The 17,365-nt window shown below is 40.5% G+C and overlaps 1 protein-coding gene across 1 annotated transcript in view; it reads right to left on the reverse strand.

Moving 5' to 3' along the window:
- The window catches only part of LOC132782109 (protein flightless-1 homolog), a 48,698-nt gene that overhangs the window by 26,983 nt on the left and 4,350 nt on the right, over nt 1–17,365 (reverse strand). Inside the window, exons 2-13 of the mRNA XM_067461551.1 lie at nt 14,616–14,726; nt 14,438–14,509; nt 14,089–14,169; nt 13,877–13,962; nt 12,808–12,969; nt 8,912–9,015; nt 7,474–7,649; nt 7,172–7,329; nt 5,057–5,141; nt 2,038–2,185; nt 1,684–1,817; nt 406–618 (exon numbers count right to left, since the gene is read on the reverse strand). Of these exons, the coding sequence (XP_067317652.1) occupies nt 406–618; nt 1,684–1,817; nt 2,038–2,185; nt 5,057–5,141; nt 7,172–7,329; nt 7,474–7,649; nt 8,912–9,015; nt 12,808–12,969; nt 13,877–13,962; nt 14,089–14,169; nt 14,438–14,509; nt 14,616–14,726 (1,530 nt within the window). The remainder of the gene's footprint in view (nt 1–405; nt 619–1,683; nt 1,818–2,037; nt 2,186–5,056; nt 5,142–7,171; nt 7,330–7,473; nt 7,650–8,911; nt 9,016–12,807; nt 12,970–13,876; nt 13,963–14,088; nt 14,170–14,437; nt 14,510–14,615; nt 14,727–17,365) is intronic.

Raw genomic sequence — 17,365 nt, forward strand, 5'->3', positions numbered from 1 at the left:
ATAATAAAGAATAAAATAATAAATGTAATAATAGAGTAAAATAATTAATGCAATAATAATAGAGTAAAATAATAAATGTAATAATAACAATAATAAAGAATAAAATAATAAATGTAATAATAATAGAGTAAAATGATTAATGTAATAATAATAATAATAATAATAATAGAGTAAAATAATAAAAAACCTTGACTCGAGTATAAGCCGAGGGAGACTTTTTCAGCCTAAAAAAAGGACTGAAAAACTAGGCTTATATTCGAGTATATACAGTAATACTGTTTCAAACCAGGAACAGAAAGTTTTTCAAATTTTTTTACATATGTTTGGGGGACCCCAAAAGGTCAGGGTTTAGATAGGATCAGATCTGGGGAGAGAGCCTGAAAGCATGAGGCATGTTCCGCTCACCTTCAGGACGATGTAGCAGTCGGCCTCGTAGAACTTCCCATGGAAGGCGTCGTCCACCATAGTGGGCACGAAGTTCTCGATCTGCCAGACGGTGAGGCCCGGGAGCTGCCCCACGTCTTCGGTGAAGAACTCCGAGTAGTTGAGGTGCGGCTTCTCCAAGCTCTGGTCCCAGCGGCGGGTCTTCAGGTCTGTGTACTTCAAGTCTCCATTCTCCTGGAGGAAGAGGAAGCTGAAGTAAGAGATCCAAGTGACTGAATGAAAGGCGAGCTAGGGATCCTAGTATTTGGATGGAGGAAGGGTCAGGGATCCTAGTATTTGGATGGAGGGTCAAGGATCCTAGTATTTGGATGGAGGAAGGGTCAGGGATTCTAGTATTTGGATGGAGGAAGGGTCAGGGATCCTAGTATTTGGATGGAGGAAGGGTCAGGGATCCTAGTATTTGGATGGAGGAAGGGTCAAGGATCCTAGTATTTGGATGGAGGAAGGGTCAAGGATCCTAGTATTTGGATGGAGGAAGGGTCAAGGATCCTAGTATTTGGATGGAGGAAGGGTCAGGGATCCTAGTATTTGGATGGAGGAAGGGTCAGGGATCCTAGTATTTGGATGGAGGAAGGGTCAGGGATCCTAGTATTTGGATGGAGGAAGGGTCAGGGATCCTAGTATTTGGATGGAGGAAGGGTCAGGGATCCTAGTATTTGGATGGAGGAAGGGTCAAGGATCCTAGTATTTGTATGGAGGAAGGGTCAAGGATCCTAGTATTTGGAGAAGGGTCAAGGATCCTAGTATTTGGATGGAGGAAGGGTCAAGGATCCTAGTATTTGGATGGAGGAAGGGTCAGGGATCCTAGTATTTGGATGGAGGAAGGGTCAGGGATCCTAGTATTTGGATGGAGGAAGGGTCAAGGATCCTAGTATTTGGATGGAGGAAGGGTCAAGGATCCTAGTATTTGGATGGAGGAAGGGTCAGGGATCCTAGTATTTGGGTGGAGGAAGGGTCAGGGATCCTGGTATTTGGATGGAGGAAGGGTCAGGGATCCTAGTATTTGGATGGAGGAAGGGTCAGGGATCCTAGTAGTTCAATGGGAGGATGGCCAGGGTGTCTAGTAGTTCAATAAAGGAAGAGTAAGGAATCCTAGTAGTTCAATGGAAGAAAGGTCATGGATCTTTGTAATTAACTACTAGGAAAGTAAGGGAGTTACAGCCTTAAAATTAGAATTCTGGGTGACGCATGTCTGAATGTGCGATGCTGTCGGGGTCCCCCCTTTGGACCTCTCCGCACCTCCATCTTCTTGTTCTTCTCCTGCGCCACGTCCGACATGCCCTTGAGCACCTGCTTGGCCTGGTCGTCCTGCGTGGAATCCTTACGTCGCCGCAAGCGCATCTTCCGGGCCAAAGGATCTCGGGGGCTGCTCCCTGCAGGCCCCAAAAAGGAAAAAAAAAATAAGGACAAGGTAGATCGATAGATACCGTATTTCTATCGGAACTTCCATAACCTATTTGAAGGCAATATTCCTGCTTCTTGGCAGGGGGTTGGACTGCATGGCCCATAAGGTCTCTTCCAACTCTAGGATTCTATGATCCTATGATTGGAAATAACTACACTACATCTTTATTGAAAAGTTGAAGAACTCACCCCCAGCAGCAGCCGCTACAGTGGCAGGAGAGGCGCCCGCCAGGCGCAGCTGGTTTTGGAGCGAGAAGTCGATGTTGTACCATTCCGAGGTCCGGTCCACCGGTTTGGGGGGCATGACCAAGTTGGGGTTTTCACGGACATCCAAGACCTAACAAAAGGAAAGAACACCATCATAGGGCTTCACCCCACGAAGGTGGACATGGTGGCGGCGGGGGGGGGGGGAAGCAATTTCTGCGCAGCTAATTAACATAACTTTGGCATTGCAAACATTCAGTAATTAAGAGTATTAATGGGAAAAAAGTTTTGTTCTTTATTTACTGTTATAATTTTAGAGTATTAAGAAATTCTAAAATTTTAACAGTAAATAAAGAACAAAACTCAAACACAGGAGAACTCCAGACAAGAAACAATCAGGAACAGCTAATCACCTCTCAACAAAGGATTCCTCCAGGCAGTAACAAGTCACACCTAAAACCTGTCAGGCTATCAAATGCTAATCAAGGTGGCCAATTGAAACATTCACACCGAGCTCCAACAGACAAGAGTTCTTTCTCCCACCGTGCACTTTCCACAGATATATAAACCCCATTTTCCTAGTTTCCAACAGACCTGACAACCTCTGAGGATGCCTGCTATAGTTGCAGGCGAAACATCAGGAGAGAATGCTTCTAAAGCCTTCAACAATACAATTACCGCTCTGTCTCCGTGTCCTAAGAATATTTCAAAAGAAGGCAATAATGACAAAGTCACTTTGAATGTATTTCCTAAAGCAAGAATGGCATCATAGCTTACTTATGTGATGCCGAGAGACTCAGTTCAAATCCCTGCTCCGTCACAGAACCCATTGGGCAAGTCACACTCTTTCAGCCTCAGAAGAAAAAATGGCAACTCTCACAATAAATAAAATGTTATTTTTGGAGATGTAGCAGCACAAGTTGAGTGTCCCTTATCCGGACATCCAAAATGCTCCAAAACTGAGAGAATGATATTGTTGGAGTCCAGCCTCTGATTGTGTCTAATGATCAGGGTTCTCTGGATGTTGGGAGGGACAATGACGTTCGTGTGTCTAATTATGAGGTTGCTCTAGATGCAGAGAATGACAATGAGATTCCTGTTCAATGTGACTTTTCTGATGGGAATGTTCCTGAAGAGTTTGGGGGTGATGGTCTGTTTCCTGGGCCTCAATTGCTACCAGAGAATTCCCTGAGAAAGGCTTGGCACCTGGGCCAGCTGCAGAAATTAATGAGCCAGTAGATAGGAGAAGTGATTTCAGTCAGCAAAAAAACCAAACCAAAACAAACCCCAAGCTCTCAGGCGCTCTGCCAGATTGCAGGAGAGACTGATTGCAGATTCAAGGCTGAGAAGAAATCCATTCCTGGCCGCTTGGGATATAGAGTAGATTAGGGGATAAAAGTGTCAAGTATAGAATCTGTAGTCAGACGAAGCAATGTTGGAATTGAGTCAAGACTTCATCTCAGGTCCCTGGAAGCCTTGCCTTGGATAGATTCTTGTATCAAGTGCCTTGTAATTTCCATGCTGAAGTGTCTTGTTTGATTCATGCTCAAGTTTTGGGACTTTGCCTTGGAAATTCCAGTGTTTGTTTTCATGAACTTTGAAGGACTAATGGCCTGGACTATTTGCTCCTATCTATCTTTCTACCTAATTGGATTTACCTATTTCTGTGGATTGCTTTTACTGCTGTTGCTTTTGATGATCTATATAAATAAAAATGTAATGTTCGTTTCTGAGATTAACAAAACTCAAAAACCACTGGACGAATTGACACCAAATTTGGACACAAAACACCTAACAACCCAATGTATGTCCTTCACTCAAAAAAATTGATTTTGTCATTTGGGAGTTGTAGTTGCTGGGATTTATAGTTCACCTACAATCAAATAACATTCTGAACCCCACCAATGATGGAATTGAACCAAATTTTGCACACAGAACTCCCATGACCAAGAGAAAATACTGGAAGTGTTTGGTGGGCAGTGTCCTTTGGTTTTGGAGTTGTAGTTCACCTACATCCAAAGATCACTATGGACTCAAACAATGATGGATCTGGACCAAACTCTACAAGAATACTCAATATGCCCAAATGTGAACACTGGTAGAGTTTAGGGAAAATAAAATCTTGACATTTGAGAGTTGTAGTTGCTGGGATTTATAGTTCACCTACAATCACAGAGCATTCTGTGATTGTAGGTGAACTACAACAACAATAGAATTGGGCCAAACCTCCCACACAGAACCCCTATGTGGGCCACAGCAACGCGTGGCATGGGACGGCTAGTCTTCAATAAACTGCTTGCATTTTACTCAGCTGTGTAGTGTTTAAAGTCAGAGGGCTTCCTGACCTGGAGGGCAACAGATATCTGATGGTTCAATGTATACACACTTCTTTCCGTACACAAAATTATTATGCATATTCTATTTATGCATATCATGTATTAGTGTTGAGCCTTGGGTCCCCTCTCCCAGATATATCTCATGATCTATTGGAAATATTTCAAAATACTTTTGGATAAGGGATACTCAACCTATCTGGTAGTTCGGGAGCAATTTGAGGATTGAAAGAATATTCAGGATCTTAGAGAGTGGGTCGAGAATCGAGATTAAATCCCAGAATAACAAGGAAGTTGCCAAGAGCATGGCAATCCTTTTATTGGGTTCTCTTGACCGTATTTTCTCAGAGTGTTTGCTTTCTTCCAAGGCTGAAAGAGTGTGACTTCTTGACCAAGGTCACTCAATGACCAGGTTTCAGCCTAGTCCAAATCTCACATAGCAAGGCTTCCAGGGACCTGAGATGAAGTCTTGACTCAATTCCAACATTGCTTCGTCTGACTACAGATTCTATACTTGACACTTTTATCCCCTAATCTACTCTATATCCCAAGCGGCCAGGAACGGATATCTAAATCGCACATACCTTGGCTACCCATCAGACTAAAAATAAATAAATCCAAGCAAGCCATATCAGGTTGCAAATTATTCTGCAAGACCCCAGAAGTCCCACCTCGATGTCTATCAGGAAATGGACGGCTTCCGGCAAAGTGACCAGGCGGTTCTTGTTCAAAACCAGCTTCTTCAGTTTCGCACATCTATGGAGAGAGAGAGAGATAATTGAATTATAGAATCATAGGCTTACAGAGCTGGAAGGGACCCCTAAGGCCATCTAGTCCAACCTCCTTCTGCCTTCATGTAGGAAAAGCACAATCAAAGCACTCCCAACAGATGGCCATCCAGTCTCTCCTCAAAAGCTTCCAAGGAAGGCGCTTCTACCAGACTTCGAGGCAGAGAGTTCCACTGCTGAACAGCCCTAAGACACTCTTCTGTGTTTACTTGCCATGTATATTTGAGGCGTGACACATTTGCCTCTCCTCCATTTATGATGCATGCCTGCTTCCGACAGCTATGCATATGGATACTGGTCTATGGGTGCTGCCATGCTCTGGCCACAGTAATATTTGCCTGCACTGACAGTAACTGACAGGGAAAACTCTCATTAGTTAGTAAATGCTGGCTGAAGTCAATTTATTATGCAGTTGCAAATGGAAATTGTTTTGGTAACCTAGTTTCAAAGTTGTCCCCAATAATAATGATCATCATCATTATATATACGAGTCCATGGATACTGCCATGCTCTGATATTTACTTGCATTGACAAGCGTCTGTGGAGAAAGCTCTTATTACAGACCGCATCTTGGCCTACGAGCCCACGAGGACCTTGAGATCGTCTGGGGAGGCCCTTCTCTCGATCCCGCCTGCATCACAGGCACGGCTGGCGGGGACGAGGGAGAGGGCCTTCTCGGTGGTGGCCCCCCGGCTGTGGAACACTCTCCCGGCACACATCAGACAGGCGCCCTCCCTCATGTCCTTTCGAAAAAGCCTTAAGACCTGGCTGTTCGAGAGGGCATTTAATTAAGTGCTAAGCAACAACATTACGGTAATGAGAACTGGAATGGTATAAGGAAAATGAGACTGGCTATGATTCTACTAAGAGACGAAGCGGATTTTTATGTAGTTTGTATTTGTTGTATAGTCATATGTTGTTGATACTGGCCTCTGTAACTGTCTTTTTATGTGTACTGTACACCGCCATGAGTCGCCCGTAAGGGCTGAGAATGGCGGTCAATAAGTGCATCTAATAAATAAATAAATAAATAAAAACATTGTGTAATATTTATTATATTACATAGCATTATATGTATGATATATCATATATTTATTATATTATACAGTATTATAGTATAATATGCATTACATTATACAGTATAATATTTAGTATCTTATATAGTATTATAATCTATTCTATAGTATGATAATATAATATATATTATATTATAATACATTTATTATATTATGTAGTATTATAGTATAATATTAATTATGCTGTTGCCAGAGGAAATTGTTTTGCCAACTCAATTTCAAGACTGTTGTTGTGCTGTTGCTGTTCTTCTTCTTCTTCTTCTTCTTCTTATTATTATTATTATTATTATTATTCTGCTACCAGCAGTTGTTGTTTTGCCAACCCAGTTTTAGAGTTGATTCCATCATCATCATCATTTGCTTTTTCGCTCATAAAGGAAACTCAAAACAGTAAACAGTGCTAAAACAATACAATATATGTGCTGTTGAAGGCTTTCGTGGCTGAAATCACAGGGTTGCTGTGAGTTTTCCAGGCTGGCTGGCCATGTTCCAGAAGCATCCTAATCTTTAACCTACACAGGTAAAAGGGGTTTACCTGCACAGGTAAAGGAGGGCTTCATCTCCACAGGTAAAAGAGGGTCTTACCTGAACTGGAAATGGGGTTTACCTGCATTGGTAAACGCAGGGTTTACCTGGACATGTAAAGGAGAACATCTCCACAGGTAAAAGCAGGTTTTACTGCTCAGGTAAAGGGGGTTTATGTGCACTAGTAAAAGTGGTGCTTATCTGCACAGGTAAAGGAGGGCTTCATCTCCACAGGCAATAGAGAGTTTAACCTGCACAGGTAAAGAGGGTTTTTACCTGCACAGGTAAAGGAGAGCTTTACCTGCATAGGTGAAGGAGAGCTTTACTCAATATGTGAAGGGGTTTTACCTGCAGAGTTGAAGGAGGGCTTTACCTGCACATGGGAAGGGGGCTTTACCTGCACAGACTTTCTGGAACGAGCTCCAGGTTATTGTTGGCGGCCATGAACTCCTCCAGGTTGGCCAGCTTCCCGATGCCGGAGGGGATGCCATCGAAGTCCAGCTTGTTGGAGTTCAGGTAGAGCTTCTTCAGCTTGGTCAGCTTGCAAATGGCAGACTGCAGGTGTGGGAAAAGGTGAGGGTTACAATAAGGGCCTGCTCCGTCGCTTCTTCAGAGGCTCGCTTTGCTGACTGTGTGCCCTTCACTCCAAGGCCCATCGTCCTGGCATTGTCCCTTCCGCGGATGAAGGGCTCCGCTTACCGGCAAAGAGGTGAGCTGATTCCTGGACAGGTTGAGGGTCTCCAGGTGAGTCCACTGGTCGATGCAGAGGGACAGCTCCGAAATCTGGTTGGTGCTCAGATTCAGGCGGCGGAGGTTGGACAAAGTGTAAAGGCACTCGGGGACCCGGGTCAGTTCGTTGCAGGAGAGGTCCACATCTGTAGGGAAAGGGGAAAAGAGGCAGAGAGCACACCTGAGACACCTACGGCTACAGGTGAGAAAATAAAGACACCCTTGCTGCTTTCCAAGCCAGTTCTTTCCACATCTGGCTTGGAAACGGTCCATGCAAAAGGGATCTAGAGTATTAGTAGAGCCACAAGCTGAACATGAGCCAACAGTGTGATGCCGCAGCTAAAAAGCCAATCCACAGGAATAGAGCTTGGTGGAGACTCCTTCCTTCTCTGGAGGTTTTCAAGCAGCTAGATGGCCATCTGTCAGGAGGGATTGGATGGTGTTTTTCTTCATAGTTGGCCTGGATGGACCTTGGGGTTTTTTCCAACTCTAGGATTCTATAACAATTATCTTTGATAATAATAATGATCAAGTCTCCTCTGGAGATTGTCAAGCAGTTAGATGGCCATCTGTCAGGAGGGATCGGTGGGTATTTTACTTTATGGTTGGCCTGGATGGGCCTTGGGGTTTTTTCTAACTCTAGGATTCTATGACAATTAACTTTGATAATATTAATGATTGAGTCTCCTTCTCTGGAGATTTTCAAGCAGTTAGATGGCCATCTGTCGGGAGGGATTGGATGGTGTTTTTCTCCATAGCTGGCTTGGGTGGTCCTTGAGGTTTTTTTCCAACTCTAGGATTCTATAACAATTATCTTTGATAGTAATAATGATCGAGTCTCCTTCTCTGGAGGTTTTCAAGCAGTTAGATGGGCATCTGTCAGGAGGGATCAAATGGTGTTTTACCTTATGATTGGCCTGGATGGGAATGGGTTTTTTTCCAACTATAGGATGCTATAACAGTTATCTTTGATAATAATTGAGTCTCATTCTCTGGAGGTTTTCAAGCAGTTACATGGGCATCTGTCGGGAGGGATTAGATGGTGTTTTATTTTATGGTTGGCTTGGATGGACCTTGTGGTCTCTTCCAACTCTAGGATTCTAAGAGCCTTGAGGTGGAAGAGACTCCCAAAGGCCACCTAGGCCAACCCCCCTCTGCCAAAAACACAACCAAAGCCTTCCTGACAGATGGCCATCCAGCCTCTGCTTAAAAGCCTCCAGAGAAGGAGGATCCACCGGATCCCTTTCACATTTTCAAGCCATTCTAATAGTTGTTAGCAGAGCATGTCTGTTGCACTCAATTAGCGAATTCACCCTACAAGTGAATGCAATTAACAGGATGTCTCATTAGCACAATACTGTCGGAGACTCCAAACTGGGCTCCTTCCCCGAATCCTTTGATGGCTGACCTGAGAGGTTGACCAATCCATCCAAACTTGTAGGGAGGTTGCTTTGGGTGCGTTGTGTATTCCGAAGGTGCAGCGTCTGCAAGGCCACCATGGCTGGCAATTGCCTTCCATTTTGGAAGAGAAGACAAACATGTTATGACTATTACTGTTGATGTTTTTATTATTATTATTATTATTATTCTACCTGAATCTATTATTATATCATTACTATTATTTTTACCTGAGCCCAAAGTCTATTCACCTGTCCTTCTACCTAAGTTCGTTATTATTATTGTTACCTGAACAAAAGGTCCATTCACCTATCATTCTACCAAAGTCTATTGTTGTTGTTGTTACTGTTACCTAAGCAAAAGGTCCATTCACCTATCCTTCTACCGAAGTCTATTATTGTTATTGTTGTTGTTGTTGTTGTTACCTGAGCAAAAGGTCCATTTACCTGTCCTTCTACCAAAATCTATTATTATTGTTATTGTTATTATTATTGTTGTTACCTGAGCAAAAGGTCAATTTACCTGTCCTTCTACCAAACTCTATTATTATTGTTGTTGTTATTGTTACCTGAGCAACAAGGTCCATTCACCTATCCTTCTACTCAAGTCCATTATTATTATTATTATTATTATTATTATTATTATTATTATATTGTTTTACCTGAGCCCAAAGTTCATTCACGTCCTTCTACTTGAGTCCATTATTACATTATTATTATTATTATTATTATTATTATTATTATTATTATTACTATTACCTGAGCCCGAGTCCATTATTGTTGTTGTTGTTGTTATTATTATTATTATTATTATTTTACTATTACTATTCTGTTTTATTGAATGCTTTCATGGTGGGAATTACTGGGTTGTGAGATTTCAGGGCTTGTTTGGCCATGTTCCAGAAGCATTCTCTCCTGACGTTTCACCCACATCTATGGCAGGCATCCTCAGAGGTTGTGAGGTCTGTTAGAAACTAGGCAAGTGGGAGTTTATATATCTGGGGAATAATGTCCAGGGAGAGAGAAAAAACTCTTGTCTGACGGAGGCAAGTGTGAAAGTTGCAATTGGCCAGCTTGATTAGCATTTAATGGCCTTGCAGCTTCAAAGCCTGGCTGCTGCCTGCCTGGAGGAATCCTTCGTTGGGAGGTGTTAGTTGGCCCTGACTGTTTCATGTCAGGAATTCCCCTGGGTGTTTTTTTTTTTTTGTGGTGCTCTTTATTTACTGTCCTAATTTTGAAAGTGCCTAATAAACCAAATTGGACACAGTATATTATTTGTGAACACAGAAATGTTGGACCACTCAAACAAACACCATGTCAAACTACACAGAGAAGCCATTAAAATACACAAGAAGCATGTGGACAATTTCAACAGAAAGAAGGAAACCTGTTTTAAACCATGAATATTAAATTGACATTTGTATTGGAAGGGATGGTTTGAATGAAGAATGGTTTGCACACAATGTGTTTTCAATCTGCCTTTTAAATGGTTTTAGTTATAGGTTGTGAGCCTTGGAGAGAGGCGGGTGTGAAGAAGTTTCCTAATTTAATATTATGTGTGGTATAATGCATAATCCTTCTAATTGAACATATAATGCGCAGCATAATAAATATATTTTATGATTTAATATAATGCGCAGCAGCCTGCATCTGATGTTCTGGTGCAAGGGAGCCAGAGAGGAGAAGCTTTGCACCTTGCTAGGAAATGGCAGAGACCCACGGCCAGCCAACCCATTCTTTCACTTGAACCCAAAGTCAATTCACCTATCCTTCTACCTCAGCCTATTATTATTATTATTATTATTATCCAAAGTCAATTCACCTATCCTTCTACCTTCCATTATTATCATTATTATCTTACCTGAGCCAAAAGTCCATTCACCTGTCCTTTTACCTTAGTCTGTTATTATTACTGTTTTACCTGAGCCCAAATTCCATTCACCTGTCCTTCTACCTGAGTTTATTATTATTACTGTTTTACTTGATCCCAAACTCCATTCACCTGTCCTTTTACCTGAATTTATTATTATTATTGTTTTACCTAAATCCAAACTCCATTCACCTGTCCTTTTACCTGAGTTTATTATTGTTTTACCTGAATCCAAACTCCATTCACCTTTCCTTTTACCTAAGTTTATTATTATTGTTTTACCTGAATCCAAACTCCATTCGCCTTTCCTTTTACCTGAGTTTATTATTATTGTTGTTTACCTGAATCCAAACTCCGTTCACCTGTTCTTTTATCTGAGTTTATTATTATTGTTGTTTTACCTGAGTCCAAACTCCGTTCATCTGTCCTTTTACCTTAGTCTGTTATTATTACTGTTTTATCTGAATCCAAACTCCATTCACCTGTCCTTTTACCTGAGTTTATTATTATTATTGTTTTATCTGAGTCTAAACTCCATTCACCTGTTCTTTTACCTTAGTCTGTTGTTATTATTATTGTTGCTGTTGTTTTATCTGAGCCCATTCACCTGTCCTTTTAGCCCAAGGTCCACTCACCTGTGCTTTCAGAGTCTATTATTATTGTTTTACCTGAGCCCAAACTTCACCTGTTATTTTACCTTAGTCTGTTGTTGTTGTTGTTATTATTATTATTATTATTATTATTATTATTATTATTATTATTATTATTTTATCTAAGCCCAAACTCCATCTGTTCTTTTACCTGAGTCTATTATTACTGTTTTACCTGAGCCCAAAGTCTACTCACCTGTGCATCCGAGGTCCATTATTATTGTTTTACCTGAGCCCAAACTCCATTCATCTGTCCTTTTACCTTAGTCTGCTGTTGTTATTGTTATTATTATTTTATCTGAGCCCAAACTCTATCTGTTCTTTTACCTGAGTCTATTATTACTGTTTTACCTGAGCCCACTCACCTGTGCACCCAAAGTCTATTAGTATTTTTACCTGAGCCCAAACTCCATTCACCTGTCCTTTTTACCTGAGTCTATTATTATTGTTGTTTTACCTGAGCCCAAATGCCATTCACCTGTTCTTTTACCTTAGTCTGTTGTTGTTGTTATTTTACCTGAGCCCAAAGTCCACTCACCTGTGCTTCCAGAGTCTATTGTTGTTTTGCCTGAGCCCAAACTCCATTCACCTATTATTATTATTATTATTATTATTATTATTATTATTATTGTTTTACCTGAGCTCAAAGTCCATTCACCTGTCCTTTTAGATGAGATTTTGCCTGAGCCCACTCACCTGTCCTTCTACCTGAATCCATTATTATTTTTGTTGTTATTCTTATTATTGCCTGAGCTCAAAGTCCAATCACCTGTCCCTCTATCCAAGTCCACAACCTATCCAACTTGTCCTTTTATACAAGTCCATGGGCAACCCATCTGTTGGCCAGCCAACCCATCCTCCTACCTGTCTGCCAGCTTCTACCAGTTGACTTGTCCTTCTCCCTAAATCTACTGGCCAGATTCCTTTATCCATCTGTTGGCCAACCTGTCCATTAGTCAGCTGATGCATCTTTTTACCTGAGCCCAAAGTTCCCCCAACCTGTCCTCCTACCTGAGTCCACTGGCCAGCCAATCCATCCTTCTACCTGAACCTGATGCCACACAATTTGTCTTTTTACCTGAGTCCTTCGGCTGGCTGGTCCTTCTTCCGATCTGAGGCCACCGACCAGCTGCCATGTCCTTTGATCTGAGTCCATTGGCCAGTTAGCCGAACTATCCTTCTTCCGGAGTCCATTGCCCAGCCAACCCGTCTTCTACCTGAGTCTATAAGTCTGCTGCCTGGCCCATGCTTCTACCTGTCGCCCAGTTGACCTCTCCTTTGATCTGTCAGGAGACTGACCTGTCCTTTTATTCGAGTCTACTGGCCGGCTGGCCAACCCCTCCTCCTACCTGAGTGGTCTGCCAGGTGTGCCCAGCCCTTCCCTCACCTTAGCTGGGCGTGGAGAAGCGGGTTGTTATTCAGGATCAAGGTCTGGAGGTGGACCAGGCGCCGCATTTGGGGCGGGAGGCTCTCCAGCTTGTTGTCGCTCAGGTCCAGGTAAAGCAGGTCGGTTAGGTTGATGAAGAGCTGGTTGGGGATGCTGTCGATGCTGGAGGGGAAAGGGACCGGAGGCATCCCATTTACGCCAAAAGGCAAGTCTGGGCCACCAGAAGATACAATTCCCAAAGACCTTGCAAAGCTGCAACTCCCAAAGGCCAATGGCACTGCAAAACTGCAACTCCCAAAGGCCAAAGTGTTTGCAAAACTACAACTCTCCAAGGCCAAAGGATTGCAGAACTATAATGCCAAAAGGCCTTGCAAAACTGCAACTCCCAAAGTCCAAAGGCTTTGCAGAACTACAATTCCCAAAGACCTTGCAAAACTGCAACTCCCAAATGCCTTGCAAAACTACAATTCTCAAAGGCCTTGCAAAACTGCAACTGCCAAAGGTCAAAGGCCTTGCAGAACTACAATTCTCAAAGGCCTTGCAAAACTGCAACACCCAAAAGCCAAAAGTCTTGCAGAACTGCAACTCCCAAAAGCCAAAAGTCTTGCAAAACTACAGTTCCTAAAGATCTTGCCAAACTGCAACACCCAAAAGCCAAAAGTCTTGCAAAACTACAGTTCATAAAAATCTTGCCAAACTGCAACTCTCAAAGTCCTTGCAAAACTGCAACTCTCAAAAGTCAAAGGTCTTGCAAAACTACAGTTCATAAAAATCTTACCAAACTGCAACTCCCAAAAGCCAAAGCCCTTGCAGAACTGCAACTCCCAAAAGCCAAAAGTCTTGCAAAACTACAGTTCCTAAAGATCTTGCCAAACTGCAACTCTTAAAGGCCTTGCAAAAGTATAACTCCCAAAAGCCAAAGGCCATGCAAAACTGCAACTCCCACAGGCCAAAGCCCTTGCAGAACTGCAACTCCCAAAAGCCAAAGTTCTTGCAAAACTACAGTTCCTAAAGATCTTGCCAAACTGCAACTCCCAAAGGCCTTGCAAAACCACAACTCCTGGCTCACCTGTTCTGCTTCAGGTTGAGCACCAGCATGTTCTTGGCATTCTCCAGCTCCCGAGGCACCTCGGTCAGCTGGTTGTAACTCAAGTCCTGGGCAAAAAAAATAAAAATTAAATAAGGCTAAAGTGGTTTACAAATCATTAAATCCAATAATACAAATACAAAAGCATCATTCAATACACATGGCGAGATGGAAAGCAAAGCAAGGCAACCTACCAAGACGGAAAGATCGTCGAGTTGGAAAATGTCATCAGGAACTCCGGAGTTCTTCAAAGAGTTTGCTCGGGCGACAATGGCCTAAATCGAAAATGCAACGGTTATTTTCACAGCACCAAAACGTAGAACCGACATCGATGAAGAGGAGTTGGAAGGGATCCCAAAAGATCATCTAGTCCAACCCCATTCTGCCTGTAGAAAGACACAACTAAAGAACTCTTGAAAGAATTTGGAAGTCATGGGATTGGATGAGTCAAGGAACCCCAAGAACATACAATGGGATTGGAAGAGATCAGCATTTGGAGCCATAAGTGAGTTGTTATTGTTGTTGTTGTTATTCCAAACTTACCCGCAGGCAAGGGAGTCCGGAGAGTTCCCCATGGAGAGTCGTGAGGCTGTTGTGGCTCACCGAGAGATGCTCCTGTTTGTAAACAAACAAGACAAAAATGCTTGCCAAAAAATATCTATAGGGTGCATCTACACTGTAGAATAAATGCGGTTTGACACCACTTTAAGTGCCTCCTTACCAGTTTCTGAAGGGAGGACAATTCCTCCGGCAAATAACAAAGTCCGGTCCGGTTCAGCTTTAGCCACCGCAAGCTGGTCATAGACTTGACATGTTCTGGGAAATAACCGCCCTAAAGGGAAACATAACATTATTAATATTATTGCTATTATTATCTTTATTATCTGTATTATATTTGGTTTTTAATATTTATTCTAAACATATTAATACGTATTTGATTATATTTTAACTTGGACTATTATATTATATTTTATTGTACTTATTATTATATTAGATACTAGCCGTCCCCTGCCATGTGTTGCTGTGGCCTAGTCTGTGTATATATGTTTTGTGTGTGAATATATGTGTTTATGTGTGCACCGCAATGAGTCACCCTACACCGCAATGAGTCGCCCTTAAAGGGCTGAGAATTGCGGTATATAAGCGCAGTAAATAAATAAATATATATATATTTGTGTATATATGTGTGTTTGCGTATATGTGCGTGTGTAGATATGTGTGTGTGTAGATATGTGTGTGTATATATTCGTGTATTCATGTGTTTATACATGTATATGCATATTGTGTATATGTATGTGCTTGTCTATATGCATATTTGTGTGTATATATGTGTGTATGTATGTGTATATGTATGTGTGTATATATGTATATTTGTGTCTGCATGTGTATATGTATATATGCGCATATGTATATCTATGTGTGTGTATATTTGTGTGTGCTTAAGCATATATATGTGTATGTGTGTGTGTATGAATGTGTGCATGTGTAAATGTATATGAATGTATGTGTATATGTATATATGGTGTATCTTTTGGGTTTTTAAGTTTGTTCTGCTGGGGTTTTGTGAGTGTGTGCTTTAGGGGTGATGGACACTTGTTGGACTGTTAGCTGTATTGTGTCAAAATTTTGTGTCAATTCGACCAGTGGTTTCTGAGCTATGTTTCTCCCACAAATGAACACTACATTTTCATATATATAGATTATTATCTCATTGTAAAATCCATCACATCACTATTTAAATGTTAGTTGGCATTTTGAGGCTGACATTAAAGTTTGAAGATGTATTCTGAGTTGATAATGATGATCATTCCACCTTAAAATCAATCACATCACCTTTACTGGCATTTATCTGAATTTAGAGTCTGACATTATAGCGGATTTTGACTGAATGTTTTAATACTGTTTGTGTTTAATGTTTGTATATTTGTGTATTTCGAATTGGATACCAATGCTTTTGTGTCAAGCTGCTTTGAATCCCCTTGGGGGAGATAAATAAATAAACATTACAATAATTACAGATATATTCCAAAATAATAATAATAATAATAATAAGCATTCCACCTTAAAATCAATCATAGCATCTTTAAATACATTGATCTGAATTTAGGGTCTGGCATTACAGTTTATAGAGATATTCTGAAATAATAATAATAATAATAATAATAATAATAATAAGCATTTCACCTTAAAATCAATCACAGTACCTCTAAATACATTGATCTGAATGTAGGGTCCGACATTATAGTTTACAGACATATTCCATAATAATAATAAGCATTATTCCACCTTAAAATCAATCACAGCACCTTTAAATACATTGATCTGAATTTAGAGTCCAACATTATGTTTTGTGAGTTGCTGCAGAGTCATTATTACAATTATTATTATTATTATTATTATTATTATTATTATCCCACCTTAAAATATATCACACCACTTTTAAAGCATTTATTAGCATTTAGGAGCTCACATAGTTTACAGATATATTCTGAAATAATAGTAGTAGTAGTAGTAGTAATAATAATAATAATAATAATAATAATGTTTTTAAAGGTGCTGTGATTGATTTTAAGGTGGAATAATAAAATCAATCACAGCACCTTTAAAAACATTTATCCAAATTTAGGGTCCGATGTGGTTTGTGAGTCATTATTATTATTATTATTATTATTACCCCACCTTAAAATATATCACACCACTTTTAAAGCATTTATTAGCATTTAGGAGCTGACATTGTTTACAGATATATTCTGAAATAGTAGTAGTAGTAGTAGTAGTAGTAGTAGTAATGTTTTTAAAGGTGCTGTGATTGATTTTAAGGTGGAATAATAAAATCAATCACAGCACCTTTAAAAACATTTATCCAAATTTAGGGTCCGATGTGGTTTGTGAGTCATTATTATTATTATTATTATTATTATTATTATTATCCCACCTTAAAATATATCACACCATCTTTTAAAAAGCATTTATCAGCATTTAGGAGCTGACATTATAGGTTGCAGATATATTTCTGAAATAATAATACAATAATAATAATAATAATAATAATAATAATAATAATAATACAGCCAGCAGAGTGACCTTGTTTGTTGAGTATTAATCTTGTTGTGTTTCAAATAATAATAATAATAATAATATAAAACTTTATTTATACTGCGCTACCATCTCCCCAAGGGACTCAGTGCGGCTTACATGAGGCCGAGCCCACAATACATCAATAATAAAAGCAATAACAAACAACAATACAAAACAGTTTAAAGAAAATCTCATAAACAAATCATCATTATTATTCCACCTTAAAAATCCATGACATCACAAACAAATATCATCATCATTCCACCTTAAAAATCCATGACATCACCTGGAAATACATTTATCTTAATTTAGGGTCTGACATTATGGTTTGTGAGTTGCTGCAGATAGATTCCAAGATCATTGTCGTCGTCATCCCAACTTAAAATCCACGAC

The sequence above is a fragment of the Anolis sagrei genome, chromosome Y (assembly GCF_037176765.1).
Source record: "Anolis sagrei isolate rAnoSag1 chromosome Y, rAnoSag1.mat, whole genome shotgun sequence".
Lineage (NCBI taxonomy): Eukaryota > Metazoa > Chordata > Lepidosauria > Squamata > Dactyloidae > Anolis > Anolis sagrei.